Below are 15,806 nucleotides of genomic sequence, written 5' to 3' on the forward strand. Positions count from 1 at the left end.
AATGTGTCCATCATAAAAAGATTACCCAAGTCAGGTTGCTGCCATCTAGAGGTTTATTGAGGTCCTCATCTAGTACAGTATACACTACTGCTACACTGAGCACTTTAATGTAAAAACATTGCTATGGTCTTATGAGGTAAAATGATACAAATATAATCTCACACTCTCACACACTCTCTCTCTCTTTCTCACACACTCTCTCTCTCTCTCACTCGCGCACACACACACACACACACACACACACACACTCACACTCACACACACACACACACACACACACACACACACACACACACACACACACACACACACACACACACACACACACACACACCCTAATTTAACATGCTGGTGGTTTGTCAATTTCATAAAACCTTACATAATTTATTTGTTTCACTAAACATAGCAGCTTATTCCTATTCCATGTATCTGCGAGTGTTTTATTTTCCAAACTGTGTGAGTGGTTCAGAAAATGAATGGAGGGAGCTACATGGAGGAGTGGTAGTTTCACAACTACAGAATCTAAAAAGCTTCTGGCTGGTAATGTATCTTCAATAATATAAATAGTTAAAATAAATTTGGCTTGTCAACAATGTAGAACTTGCTGAATGTGATAATTTGTGCAACCCAACGATTCCTCAGATTAAGAATAATTCTGTTTATGAGCGCCCTCCGTTCACTTTGCAATAACTCTTGCAGGGTCTTGCTCATACACTCTCTGAGGTTTAGAATCTAAACATTTTATCCTCCCACAGACATGTTCACACCACAGTATCTTGTTCATCATCATCATCATCTTCCACCTCTTGCTGGGGCAAGAGCCGGTAGTGTTCGTTGCCCATCGGCAGGAAGGCAGTCCTGGGATGAGCCTCCTCTTCCTCAGAAGGGACTCTGTGCTGGGAGTTGGAATCCAGCTGCTCAGTGGAGCTGCATTTGGTGTACAACTCACGGTGCACCTCCTGGCAGCCTCCCTCCTCAGAGCGAGTGTCACGGACCATGTGGTTTTTCAACGTGAAATGGATGTAGCCAATAGGCACAGGCAAGCTGGCGATGACTATCAGCAATACAATCATAGCAAGAGCCCAGCCAGGGTACTCAAGAGTCATCTCAGAAGCCTGATGAGAGGAAGAAACACAGCATGCCCGAGAGAGAAATATGGGAAGCACAAATTACTTCATCCCCAAATATTCTGTCCGTGATAATGAAAAACGTGCAAAGTTAAGACTAAATGATTCCTGAAGGAAACAGGGTCTTTGTAGCAGCTAATACTAGCCCATCCATAGATAAGAATAGAAACGAAAAGGCAAAGTTGTGGACCAAACAAAGACTTAGACAAAATAATCACAACATCCAAACACAATGAAAGTATAATTAATGAATATTAAGTTGCACATATTACAACATATGCTTTAACAGCTTAAAAACAAATCAACAGTTGCTATTGTAGTTATTGAGTGCAATTGGGAGAACAAATATACAGAGATGTATATATTATAAACTATAATAGGATTTAGAGATTAAATTGTTCTTTGTAGGAAAAAAAGAAGTCCAGTATCTTACTGTGGTTTGATTCCAGGCAGTGTATGTGGGCCTTTTGAAGACCATGCGCAACAAACTTGCAGCCAGAAGACCAACCATCGCCAACAAACAAACATACTTCCAAAGATATTTGTACACCACCGGGGGGCGCCATTTAAGCATGACTTCAATGTCATCTAGGAAGCTGCAGTGATGGAAAACATTTATGAGATGTACAGTATCTTTTCAAAATAAGAAATAAAAAGACAATGAAACAGGACAAAATAATTTAATAGTATTATTGGTTTCTTACCGATCGGTTCCATAAACCCACGCCACGCTAATGGTTTCAAAGATTACTACAATGACTAATGGTAGAGTTGCAGAGTAGTCGTCAAACATAGTCACAAAATAGTTTCCTGAGCGCTGAGTGAATAGTAGTCCTATTAAGAACCCTAAAGCACAGCTGGACACTGAAAAACAAATAAGAAAGCAGACAGTTTTATTAGCAGTTATCTGAACATTTTAGTAATTTTCTATTACTGCAAACAGACAATCATTGTTGTCTTTAGAGGCAATAGATGTCTGAAAAAAAGTAAGACTGACAGGCCTATACACAGACATAAAAATATCCTGTCTATTTCACCTGTATACATCTTAAATTTAACCAAATATGCATGGACAAGAGTCATTTAAAAAAAAAAACACAAAATTAACAGTGCCTATAAGACATAGCATCATGTGAAATCTCATGTTGACATGTGTGCGTTACCAGTGAGTAGAGTCCGGTGGCGGCCCAAGAGGCTAAAATTGTCCATGAGAGGTGTGAGGATTCCCTGCATGGTCCCAAACATGGTGCTGAGGCCCAGGTTGAGCAGCATTAGGAAAAACAATGTGGACCAGAAGGGGCTGGCAGGGAAAAGGGCCATCACCTCAGTGAAGGCTATGAATGCCAGGCCTGTCCCTTCAATACCCTGTGCTCATAAAAAGACAGAAAAGGTAGAGAGAATAAGTCTGAACAAGAATTTTATAAATGTTGACGGATTGCAAACAAGTATAAGGTGGCTCCATGCATCCATGGAGAAAACAAAACTTGTGAGTTGGGATTGGCATTTCCAGCAGCGTCATATGCAAGTACATTACTCCACCCAGTATTTGGACCCCTATTTGTAGTTATAATTCGATAGCACTATACTAGAAGCACTGCTGTAGTAGTCTCTGCAGTAAGGGGTGAGTTATTGCTTTAGTAAAATAAACACTATTAGATAAAATTACTTTTAGTACCCCTTCCTCTATTTCTTTAGCTTCTCCTTTCACCGCTCTGTCACAGCCTGCTCCCATCTTTCCGAGAAACCTACTAGCTACCATGCCCCATGTGTTTTCTTCCTCTTGCCAGCTGGATATTTTACAGTACCTCATAGATTCCTTAGGGGTCCTGGGAACCTCAGCACCACACCTTCTTATTGTTATTGCAGTGTTCATCTCAGTTTAAATCCCTGATTTGTTTTTTTTTAAAACAAGCTAGGTTGCACCTTATAAATATCTCTCTCTCTCTCTCTCTCTCTCTCTCTCTCTCTCTCTCTCTCTCTCTCTCTCTCTCTCTCTCTCTCTCTCTCTCTCTCCCTCCCTCCCTCCCTCCTTCCCTGAGAAGGTAATCACATGAAAATGTTTCATGGTAATCGATAGATAACACTTTTTTAAATTCAGATTTTCACCAGTGACTATATATATATATATATATATATATATATATATATATATATACACTTGGGTTGGGTTGGTATTTCATGTAATTTAGTGCATCCATTCTGTACATTTCAACAAAGACACTATGAACACTCTTCTAATCAAAATCTGTTAAATGTCCCTCACTTAAACCATCTACTAAGGGTGATCACACTTTGAACTTCCAAGAATCACCTCTATCTACTGATCAGTTTCACAATAAAAAGTCCTTCATTTAGTTTTTTTAACTAAGGACTTATTATTATTATTTTTTAATCCCTATCACTGTTAAATAATTCTTCTTTTTCTGGGTTTCTCCCTTTGTGAAGCACGACGTCGGTCTTGATAACCCCTACATAGAAAGTTAATTCATTTCTTAATTATATCTCCAGGATACCTTATTCATCTCCTGCTCCAGACTGCAGTCAGTGATGTTAGGGCCCACCATGGAGCTGTGGTGACTGTACCACTCTCTGTATTCAGCTATAGACACAGAGCTGGGATCTGTCATGTTGATCCCAGGCCAACCAGGGCCAACCAAGTGCTGGTTAGATCCATGGGATGACATGAGGCTTAGAAGACCAAGATTTCTGGAAGAGGTTAGAATAAAAGATAAAATATAAGACAGGCAATATCTGCTGTGAAATGCCATTTGCTCCAATACTATTATTAATTGTGAATATTTATTAGGAATGGTCAAATATCAGGGATTATTGCATAACATTCCACCCTTGGCTCCACTGTTGTATTTCATCAATATTTGACAGTCATTTCATGAAAGTGCTTTTTCAATTAGCTGAGTAATTCATTTCACACGTTTAACACCCTGAACCTTAGGCAAAACAAGTTGCTTTACTTAATTAGATGGTATGGTCTTTGAGAATACGGTCCTTTTTAGTTTGTTGCAATTATACAAACTTATAGGCTTGTATAATAGTAGTTAGCAGCATTAGAAACAATGTGGTAGAGGGTAATGTGTTTAGTCAATATTCATGCACACACACGCATACATCCGTACTCAGCCACGCAGCGTAGAGCGATGTTCTTGGCACGGAAACCCAGCACAACGAAAACCACCAGCGAGGCCAGCACAGATGTCATGAAGTTGATGCCGGAGACCATCAGCGCGTCCCTGTGGCAGTTGTTATGGACTGGATTGTAGGAGGAATATGCAATAACGGAGCCATAGCCCAATCCAAGGGCAAAAAACACTTGTGTAGCAGCCTGCCGCCACACCTGCACATTACCCCAGATTTCCAGCTGAAAAATAACACAAAATAAGGTCTCATTAAGTCAAAATTATAGCAAAGGCTACAAACTTGGAAAACGTCCTATGACATTTACAATACTCTCCAGTACCTTTTCATTAGATTAAAAAAATAATAATCAATAGATGTGATGTGAATATGATCAAACACACAATGAAATCTGTGCTTACTTTAGGATAAAACATATATGTGATTCCGTCAATCGCACCGTCCAACATCAACCCTCTGATGAGGAAAATAAAGAGCACCACATACGGAAAGACTGAGGAAAAGTACATCACCTAAGATTTGGAGAAAAAAAAATGGAAGATGAATTATGTGCCAGAACATTTGGTTTGGAATGACATGTGACATTTTGGGAATAATGCTTATTTGCTTCCTGTCTGAGAGTTAGATAAAAAGACTGATACCACTTCAATGTCTGTCCTACTCCTTCTCATACTGCATGATGAACAGCTAGTTAGCATAGCTGAGCATAAAGACAGGGAACAGGGGTACGCAGATAGCCTGGCTAAGTCTGGAGGTAATACAATCTGCCTACCAACACCTCTAAAGCTCATTAATTAACACATTATATCTTGTTTTTTAATTTCATACCAACAAACAATGTGTAAAAATCACAATTCACAATTTTACAGGGGGTGTGTTCCAAACTTTTTCTTGGCTGATCTTTAGGAGTGCTGGTAGACGGATTTTGTTGCCTGTTACCGTTTCCCCTTGTTTCGTCTTTGTGCTAAGCTAACAGGCTGTCGCTTATATTTATTGGACACATGAGAGTGGTATTGATCTTTTATTACATTACATTACGTGTCATTTAGCTGACGCTTTTATCCAAAGCGACTTACAATTGCTAATTGTACGCTCTGGAGCAACTATGGGTTAAGTGTCTTGCTCAGGGACACATTGGTTGATGTATAGCAGTGGGAATTGAACCCAGATCTCCAACACCAAAGGCATGTGTCATATCCACTGCTCTAGTACCACCCATCTTCTCATCTAACTCTCTGCTGGAAAGCGTTCCCCCCAAAATATCGCCTTATTCCTTTAACAATGATACAAGCATAAATGTGTGTATGTGTTGGTTGTTGATATAGGGATCCCCAGGCCTGGGGTGACAAAGAAAAGAGATGTTAACTTACCTTTGCAGAAGACTTGATGCCCTTGATCATAGCCAAGGAGACAATTGCCCAAGCAGCCAATAAACAGCCCGTCATGATGGGGTTAAACTCTCCGGTTTCATCGATGGAATTTGTGATGTCAAGGGCTTTCCGAAACCAAAAATATGACGTTGGGGAAGAACCTGCACATTCTTTCACTGGTGATTGAAGATAGACAACATTATACTTTGTATAATCTGTACTGGCATCTACATGAAATCTCATTTTGAATAACTTCTCAGTTGCGTCAGTACCTGTGTCATTGGTGGTTACATCAATTGGACACCGCTGCCATGGCAGAGGATACTGGAAAGAATTACCCATGTAGAACAAGCTCCAAGCAATAATAACATTGTAGTAAAGAGCCACATAAAAACAGACCTAGAGGAAAAGAAAGGGTTCATGAATAAAATAACTTAATGAAGTATCAATATTTGCGATATAGGATACAGTATGTGCTGAGCTGTATAGTCTCTGAAAAGTTCTATGAAGGTCAACGTTTTGTTTTCCAAGTGAAGAACAACAAATCAAGGATTTTCTTCCTAATTTAATGCATTTTTAACCCAAAAGTTACAATTAAGCTGTTGACACCACCACATTGTGACACTAATATTGACTGGGACTAACAGAGCAATGAGGCTTATGGGAAAAGAAAAAAAACATGGGCTTCTAAGCATACAAGTATATGCCTGTGTGCTTTATGTGCACAGAAATTCTTGCCCAGTCTGTTTGCCATGTCTGGTTTGTAGAGAAAAGTGTTACGCAACAAACTGCCAGCACTACAGCGCACTGCCTCTCTCACATTACAACATGGCATTATGTCATCAGCGTCCTTTCTTAAGTATACATACAGTGTGGCTAGTAATAAAAAGAAAGTTGTTCACGGAGAAGCGATAAATGAGGTGCAATGCTATGGCTTGGCTAAGGAAAGTGGAGGAAGACACTCATGCTTATAAATCTTTTCATTCTGGGGCTCATTTTATCTTTAAAACCCAAAAATGAAACAGCCAGCCAGCTACCCAACCACAGCAGCCTAGCTGTGATACTATGAGTAATCATTTTGCAAACGTACAATACAGGATGGTGAATTGATTTTATTGCTTCCCCATTTTGGCTTTTATTGGCCCCAACTGACAATGATTCATACATGAGTACGATCCCAAACCCAGAACAAAAGCAATGTAAAAAAAATAAAAATCACTCCTCACCATGCAGCTGGAGTAACCGATCCCTGCTAGCTTTGGGGAGATATGCTTCCATACACCGATACTGCCCTGGCGAATGCTCTGGCCAGCTGCCAACTCCATAAAGAAAAGTGGAACTCCCACAATCAGTAAAAGAAAAACATACAGCAGCATGAAGGCCCCTGGAAGGAGGGAAAGAAGATTTTAAAACATGCAAGCATTTATTTTTGAACACATTTTCTTGTGTACATTTCTTATTACATTTTCTTATAGAAACATACTTATGTGCTGTTGTATGTTTGTCTCATACTTTAAAATGCCCATATAGACAAAATTGTCAGCTACTGGTTTCAGGAGAGCTGCCATGATGATGAACAGTCAAAACCACTGAGTTGAAACATACAATTTTTTCTTTAAAAACACTCACCTCCTCCATTTTGGTGGCAAAGGTATGGGAACCTCCACACATTCCCGAGGCCCACACTGAATCCCACTTGGGCCAACACATACTGGATCTTAGAGTCCCATGCTGGTCGGTCTGCATCACATGTCTCAACTCCATCTGGACCGCACACAGTCGTAAGCTGAGTTTGAGACTGGCCTTCGCCCAGCCAAGCTTCGTCCTCGATGCTGTCCAGTGGAGGTTTCTCCGTCTTGACATAAACAAAGAAAAAGAAGAATGATAAACTTCACTGATAATCAGTTGACAGAAAGTTAGGCCTACTTATTGACATGGGACAGTCAAAGTCAAAACATTAAAGTAAACATGATATTTTATGCCAAGAAAATAAGAAAGAAGAAAAGTTATGTACTGTATATAGACAAAATATTCCACCCACCCCTGCAAACTAAAATAATGTAAAAGGTAAGAATCTAGGTTCTGCCCCACATGCAACACTGAAAGTGTTTGAGTGCCATCACTGTCTGCAGATACCTACTAGGTCCAACTTATCGTTTATCAGGGACCACAACAGTCTATAACATTATGAAAGGTGTACAGTATCTGGGGAAATGGCCACAAAGAGCCCAGAGGAGGGAACGAGAACGTGTGTGGCCTCCACACCTCACCTGCTATATAAAAACACAATTCTAAGACATGTATGCTGTAACTCATGCAGCACTCCAATTCTTTATAAATAAACAAGGATATGCTTCATGTTGGAAAAAGTCTGACAAAGAAGGAAGAGCAGTTTCTGATCAAAAGTCAAATATTTTAGTTTATTTATTTATTATTTAAATTATAATCCTTAACATTTTCATGAAATCAAATTCCATTTTTGATACTATTTATGGTATCAATGTAGCAATACATATTTCATTATTTACATTATTTATTATTTTATTTACATTCTATATCTTTCTTTCTCTATCTTTTTTATTATTAGTGGCGGAATCCACCATTCATCTAATCCAGCATTAATATTTTTTAACTTTAGCCTCACTGTCTACTGATCACTTTCCCCCAGCTGTATCAGAGCTGTGTTAAGTTACTGCTAATGAACACCCAGCATTTCCTACTGCTTCACATTTAGACCACTCAACTAGCAAAACTCTGGTGGCTTTTATAGTGAAATAAATCATTAAAATAATAATCTTTCATCAATAATGAGTGTGCAAAACAATAGTCATTTTTGCGCTGCAAACCAAGGCGAAAATCTCAAGGACAACAACATCAATAGAAATGTGTTGTTTGCTAGGATGTACACTATATTATGCTTACACTGTCAAAGAGTGCATCATATTAACGATTCCTGCAACATTTCTAAGACATATGTCTTATCTACTGTGGTTTATGTGAAAATTATCCAAATAAAAAGGTGATTATATCATCTGAATTATCTCCCATTGAACTTACAAAAAAGGCGCATGTCAGATGTCACTGTTCAAAAAAATAAGGAAACTCTCTATGCAAAAGAACATGAGATAATCAGACTGCACTTGAACTACATACTGTCGCCAACTAACTGACCTCAGATGAGTGGGCAATATCCAAAATGGTTTAACATGTGCCAAACTGGCTTTATGACATGACCTAGCAGTACTACTGCTGGTGTCAGCGAGAACGGAAAATTACAGGAGGCGTATGACCCAGAAAAGTATGTAGTTGGTCAGGACACATGGCCAGATATGTCAGGTGGTTTGAGAAATATGTATACACACATACATAGAAGAGTCTGGGAGAGTGATAAAAATATGCATGCACACACAAATAGAATAAAGGGGAAGTGGGAAGAGGAGTAGCCACTAGGCAGATCTCTGGGTGAAGGAGGGATAATCTTTGGTGTTGTGTGGGTGGGAGATCCAGTGGGAGGTGTTAGGTTTACATTGGTTCACACTGTGGGTGGTGCTGAGGCGCATAGGTGCACCATGTGGTGGATGTAGTTGGCAACAAAGCAGGAGGCTTGCTATTAGAAGGCTTTAGCCTTGAGGACCTATTTATCAAGGACCAAAACAGGCTTTTGTGGTAGTAGTGGTGCCACATGTATGTCAAACACCATCAATGTTACTTCTAGAGCTGACTGATAGATAAAGTCAGTAATTGGGATAATGTATCTGCAACAATTTTGATAATCAAGTAATGATTCTTTATTAGTGTTCTTTATTAAGCACATAAACCAGAAAATCACTGGCTCCAGCGTCTTTGGCTTTTGGACTGTTAATCAGACAAAGCAAGCCATTTGAAGATTTTATAGATTATACCATTATACATTAATCGATTAAAAAAAAACTGCTAGTTGCAGCCCTAGTTGCCTTCAGATTCAGTGGATAGCAATTGACGAAGGTTACCTGAATTTTAATCAGTATTACTATTTTGTGAACTGATAGAGTACGGCTATCAGATGTGTGAGTAACCTTGGAGGTGTGGCTCTTTCCTTTCAAAGAAAAAACTAAATGCACTTCAAAATGACTGAAAATGACAGAACCAAACTTAATCACAAAAGTTGTTAACTGAAACAAACCTTTGCATACATGCAGATACAGTTCAACTCAGATCTACGAGTTTGAATATTTCAGTGAATCCTCACACGCTTCTCAACAACACAGCAAGCCTGTACCAGGTAGTCGTGTAGTTTGTCGAACCAATTTACACACAATTGTACTTTGTTTGAAATTGAGAGGCAGAGGTATTTCCTGTTTATTTCCACTATTTCTGAAACTGGAAAAAAAACTGCAAGCTATAGTCTTTTGTGAAAGAAGTACTGTATTTTTCTATCACACACACACACACACATTTTGCCTATTTGTTAGCAGGCACTATTTCTGGGTACAGTTGCAAAACAGGCAACCACACTTCTGTCTTTGTTGAACTGTGATAGCAAAGACACGCCTAACTCCTCTCTAAAAACACCTTTTTTTGTTTTTATATTTATAGATAACGGAAATGTTTTTCGGCTTCAGAATTTTTAGAATTTGTGCAGATATAGTTTACTGGATCACATCTGACAAAATCATTTCAACAGATAAACTCTAAATAACTACAGTCAAATTGACATTAATATTTCTTAATAATAAAAAACAAATCTGTATGATGTAATGCAATGCATAACCTGCAATAACATGTTCAATTTTATTGAAACTGCTACTTTGTATATGTTGTGGAGGTATGTAGAGGACCAATATAATACAGCGTTACAAACGTGTGTCTGAGTTTGCAGACACCCTAACCCTCAACAAACAGCCAGAATAAAGACCCTTTCACTCTTGCAATTTTACATGTGGACGTCATGTCGGAAAAGGAGCCAGAGTCTTTTTTTTCTTTTCTTCTGTAAATACCTCTTTGGCAATCTGCCTGCTCAGGACCTTTTAACGTTTCTGTAATCATCCATTATGGCTCAAGAGTAAATTAAACAATCACACTTATCAGGCCATTAGAAAACTTGCCATATATTTAACTTTTATTCAACGCAGCTGCTTACAGGATAAATATCAGATAGCCAAACTGACATGTGAGAAAAACAGGAATCGAACAAGAGCCAAAACATAACTGTAATACTAATGTATTGTATTTAAATAAGTAGCTCACAAGATCTATCACAGTGCTGATCTTGTGCAAAAAAAAACACTGTGTAAACACATGTGCAACTACAAATTACAGAAAAATAATCCTGTAGATTACATGTGAAGGATTTAAAGAGGCAGCATAATAACAAGGCATTCTACTATTTTAAAAAATGACAGCTGTAGCACAACTGCATCAAGAAGCTGCAGAATGAGCATATTAACAGCTCTACCTGATTCACCATGTTTTAAGGAGGGAATTTGTCCCAGTATACATTTATCTAAAGGAAAGAAAAATTGACAACACCCTGCAGAGGTACACTAGCAAATACACACACCATACTCTTTCCCCAGCACACACACACAATACACACTATACACACTGTACACACTGTACACACGCACGCAGCTGTCAATAGTTTATTGCCTATGGGATACCACATTACTGTTGTGTCACAATCGATTTAAAAAGGTAAAAGTGCTGCCTTTCAGCTTCAAATTGAGGTTGTTTACATCCACATCAGATTTGATTGTTGTCAATGTTATCAGTGCCCCAAAATAAAGGGACTAACTAATTGTAAAAAAATCAACATAGACTTAAAATAATAAGTAATAAAATTCAATATTTGGTCTATGCTGCTGTAGCCCATAGTGTATTAAATGTATTTCAAATGTCTATCACAATAGCTTATATAGAGGCCTACGTTGACAGTTGTTGTGGGTTTTGTAACATATCTGTGGCTGAACATATTGAGCATGTAAAAAAATGTACAGAAAATCAGCTGCATACCCGAGATTACCGAAAGTGAGGCAAACCACAGCCTTAAAGCCTATTCATGACTGGATAAGTAACACAGGAGTAACGGCAAACTATACAACATATAGGCTACATGTAGGCCTAAGTTATGTCCAACACTTACAACGAGAAAAACAATGGTAAAGTAATGCAAAATAAAGAAGTGAAAAATAAGAGGATACGGATTTTGCACATTAGAGCTCGTAAAGTCGCGTTAATAAAGTGTTAAAACATTTGTGGACATACCATGCTGACAGCAGAGAGGAGTGACCAGAAGTCTTGGTGTTGGTTTCTCTGCTCGTCACTTTTTGTCCTTCTCTCACAAGGTTACTCTTAACTTCTTCCTTAGGTTTTGCTAATATTCAGGGTACAGTCTGCTAAGGAAGAAAAGTCTCGACCATGTAGGCAAGTTTTGATAACTTGCGGCCACGTTTCTTGTGCTGGAAAAAACTCTGTCGTCGCCAACCCGAGAAGTCATAAAGGAGAAGTAACTGCAGATGGAGCCAATGGGAGGACCGAGGGGGCTGAATAGAGCCCTTCCCCTAAACGTTCAGCGGGGCTGGACAACACAAGAATACACACTGCTGGATGTTACTGTGTGTAGCTGTTGTGTAAAAAAAAATAAAAAAAAATGCTAAAGAGAGCTGTGTGACTGTGGTCGGGGACATTCTAAAAAGCTTAACATGGTTTAATGTACCTAAACAACGATCAATCATCACCAAATTTCTCATGGCCATATCTTGTCATGAACACTTAAGCCTGTCAAAAAAACTAAACCGAAATCCAACGATTATAGAAGTTATCTCACGTTAACGTTTTCTTCATCAATCATCACCAAATTTCTCTCTGATATTGCCTGAAGCAAATTTGGTGATGATTGATCGTTGTTTAGGTACATTAAACCACGTTAAGCTTTTTCCTTGCGCCAATGAGGAAGAAAACGTTAACGTGAGATAACTTCTATAGGCCTAATCGTTGGATTTCGGTTTAGTTTTTTTGACAGGCTTACGTGTTCATGACAAGATATGGCCATGAGAAATTTGGTGATGATTGATCGTTGTTTAGGTACATTAAACCATGTTAAGCTTTTTCACGTTAAACGTTTTAGAATGTCCCCTGTGGTCACAGGGCCTAGGCCTACTCACCGTTCTGCCGCATTTAAATACGATTTTTTTTGCCAGTAGCCTAGGCTATATTTGGGCAATTAGGGTACTACAGGCGCTGACTGCATCTTTTGTAGGTTATATATCTGTTGGTATCAAAAGTAAAATACACTCACTGTCCAGAGCCGTATAGGCTACGTCCCATGCAGCAGTTTAATGTTGTAGCTTTGTGAGAGGGAGATTATATTTCATGAACTAACAATCAAGTAGCCTAAAGTCAAGTACACTTTATTGTCAATTCTGCAATATGTGCCAGACATACAGAGCAATTGAATATACGTTTCTCTCCGACCCACGGTGCAATAAGGACACGTACTAGCCTATACGTAGGGCCTAAAAAACATAAATATAGACAAAGATAAAGAAAGATAAGTTATATAGGCTATACAATTACAAATATAAGTAATGTAGGCTACAATACAGTAATACATTCTAAATAGTGCAAAAGTAAGGCATTGTAGTTTGTATGTAGATGTAGTGTAGTGGAGTAAAAGAGATGCTCTGTGTGAAGTCATCACCACCTCATAGGCTTACATTCATGTCGATAACATATCCCAAAACAGTAATCCTGAAAAACTTAAAGTAGCCTATAGGCCTACTGGTGTTGGGAAATGTGTACTACAAAAAAAGTTTTATTGGCACAGAAAAGGATCATTGCCCTAAAGAATGGTGTATGAAAACAAGCCTCTGCCTCATACAGCTGAGCTAAACAAATTGCATTTTCAGCTACCTGTTGGCTGAATGCCAGGAAAATATCTACTCCAACTGTGTGGAAAAATGGGCCAAGATGACCCTAATTTGCAGGCACCAATTAATTAATTCAGGAATCCACAATTTGTATGCATTAAAGCTTATCTCTGTAATATGGGTAGCAAACAAGATTTTTCACAGTTATTGTATTTCAATCGAGAGACTTCGTTGCAGATATGCAAAGATTAATTGTACCAATCATGATATGACATGTACAGTCTTTGGAGATCAGACTCCATCATTATGAAATTATATATTTTTAAGGGGTTAGAAAGCCAGAACCTGATCCCCGATGGAGTCTAGACACTGATGGTGGTGTGAGGAACCCGAAGACCGAACCGAGGAGCCGACGGCAGTCTTCCCGGAGGATGAACCAGGAGCCGTGCAAGATGAAGACCGGAGGTGCAAGGGGAGGAGGAGGGTTGTGCTCTTAGCCTGAAATGACAACTGAACAGCAGAGAGAGACAGGTTTAAAACAGGGATGCCATGCTGTGATTGGCTCGTGAAATTCAAGGCCGCTTCTGATTGGTTCAAATAAAAGTGAACGCCTCTAACAGCTGTTCAGTTTTAGATGAGAGAGAAATGTGATTAAGTTCAGAAGTCTTCCTGCAAGAATTTACTCTGAGCTCCATTTAAAGTGGCTGAGGAAATTCGCATGGTTACATTGGACATTTAGAGGGAGATAAAAAGCATAGGCCTAACGTTACCTCTGAAACATGAGCTTTCTGTTGTGTATTTTTGCCTATTTCTGTAACATGAAGGGCTTACCCTTTACACAGCCAGATGATACAGGCAACATATAATGTGATAAATGGGTAACACTTTACAATAAGGTACACAAAAAATAGGTAGTTAATGATTAGTCACTGTTTTTTGAAAGAGTAACGAATGATTAGTTACTCTTTTAAAAAACAGTAACTACCCTTCTGAAAAACAGTAACTACCCTTCTGAAAAACAGTAACTATCCTTCTGAAAAACAGTAACTACCCTTCTGAAAAACAGTAACTATCCTTCTGAAAAACAGTAACTACCCTTCTGAAAAATAGTAACTACCCATTTGAAAAACAGTAACTAATCATTCGTTACTCTTTCAAAAACAGTAACTAATCATTAACTACCTATTTATTTGTGTACCTTATTGTAAAGTGTTACCGATAAATGTTTAAACTGCCAGTTGAAAAGGGCACTTTTCCACCAAATGAAAAAAAAGGCAGGCATCGGGGTGTCCACTCTTTCATCCTGTGTGCGTCACTAGAGCAGCCATGTACTTCTACTGTTGGGATGCAGATTATATAAAGTGTCTTTCTACAAGTCAAAGCTTGGAATGAATGCAAGGCTCACAGCGGTACAGTAAATCCTAAACTAATTGTGGAGATCAACTGAAAAGTTCATAGGCTGAGATGAAACCTGTTGCTGCTCAAAGTTATGTGTATGATATCAACAGTGTAACATGCACATTTACTCTTTATTAAACATAGGCAAAAAAATGTAATTTCAGCAGATTTGCTTCACTCGTGTGGCCAAGAACTCACTTGAGTAGTCAGGCCAGGTGAAGAGAACATTTTCTGTTCATACAAACTTGTATTCTATAGTCAGCAGTGGAGCAGCTGACCTGAAGATAACTGACCCAAAGCAGGGAAAGGCTATACACAAATATGTCTACACCCCACCAGCGTATTATTGCTGCTGTCAAAGATGTCACAAAGTCAAGACACAATCTGAACCACCAAGAAAAGTCTAGATAGAAGTGTTTGCGACATAATCTGTTCACTGCAAACCCAATCCCCACAGTTACTGCAAAGTTGCATGTCCTGTTTTTACAAAACTTATAGAAATTAATTAAAAACTGCTAATAGTGCAGCGTGAACAGTGGTATAACTATAGTATATTCATCATAGTATCAGTATAGTAATTTGGATATAGTGAATGTCTGCAGTATGCAGTGCCAAAACTCAAGGCTTTTTGGCACAAAAAGAAAGTATGAAGCACGGAGGTAAATCTTTTAAGCTTGCGGTTGTGTGGTAGACCCATTCTAATCTACACTTGTTAATACCATCAACTTCTGAATTTTCAATTTGACCACACGTTAACACCTCCTGGACCTGTGCAACAGTCAAACACGAGGAGAGCAGCACAGACAGATGTTAACAACCAGTTGGTGTCACTGTTTACCAAGAGCTCAGTTAAACAATTTCATTTGATTTTACTTAGCCAATGAGAGCATTTGAAGAACAAACAATTGTGA

At 38.7% G+C, this 15,806-nt stretch overlaps 1 protein-coding gene across 1 annotated transcript; it reads right to left on the minus strand.

Moving 5' to 3' along the window:
• Nucleotides 1–35: 35 nt before the first annotated feature.
• slc6a16a (solute carrier family 6 member 16a) lies at nucleotides 36–12,263 on the minus strand. Its single transcript, XM_039824719.1, has 12 exons — nucleotides 11,894–12,263; nucleotides 7,280–7,505; nucleotides 6,877–7,034; nucleotides 5,923–6,049; nucleotides 5,651–5,826; nucleotides 4,682–4,792; nucleotides 4,262–4,503; nucleotides 3,641–3,833; nucleotides 2,291–2,492; nucleotides 1,832–1,991; nucleotides 1,561–1,723; nucleotides 36–1,115 (listed from the first exon to the last, which is right to left on the minus strand). Exons 1-12 carry the CDS (start codon nucleotides 11,894–11,896, stop codon nucleotides 762–764), a joined length of 2,115 nt encoding a protein of 704 aa, XP_039680653.1. The 5' UTR covers nucleotides 11,897–12,263; the 3' UTR covers nucleotides 36–761.
• Nucleotides 12,264–15,806: the final 3,543 nt, after the last annotated feature.

This window comes from Perca fluviatilis, chromosome 15 (assembly GCF_010015445.1).
Source record: "Perca fluviatilis chromosome 15, GENO_Pfluv_1.0, whole genome shotgun sequence".
NCBI classification, from domain to species: domain Eukaryota; kingdom Metazoa; phylum Chordata; class Actinopteri; order Perciformes; family Percidae; genus Perca; species Perca fluviatilis.

Coding starts and splice junctions, on each gene's coding strand:
- slc6a16a (XM_039824719.1), bottom strand. Junction 4,504..4,681: donor CATATATGTTTTATCCTAAA/GTAAGCACAGAT, acceptor GTTATTTTTCAG/CTGGAAATCTGGGGTAATGT. Junction 2,493..3,640: donor TGGAGCAGGAGATGAATAAG/GTATCCTGGAGA, acceptor TTATGAGCACAG/GGTATTGAAGGGACAGGCCT.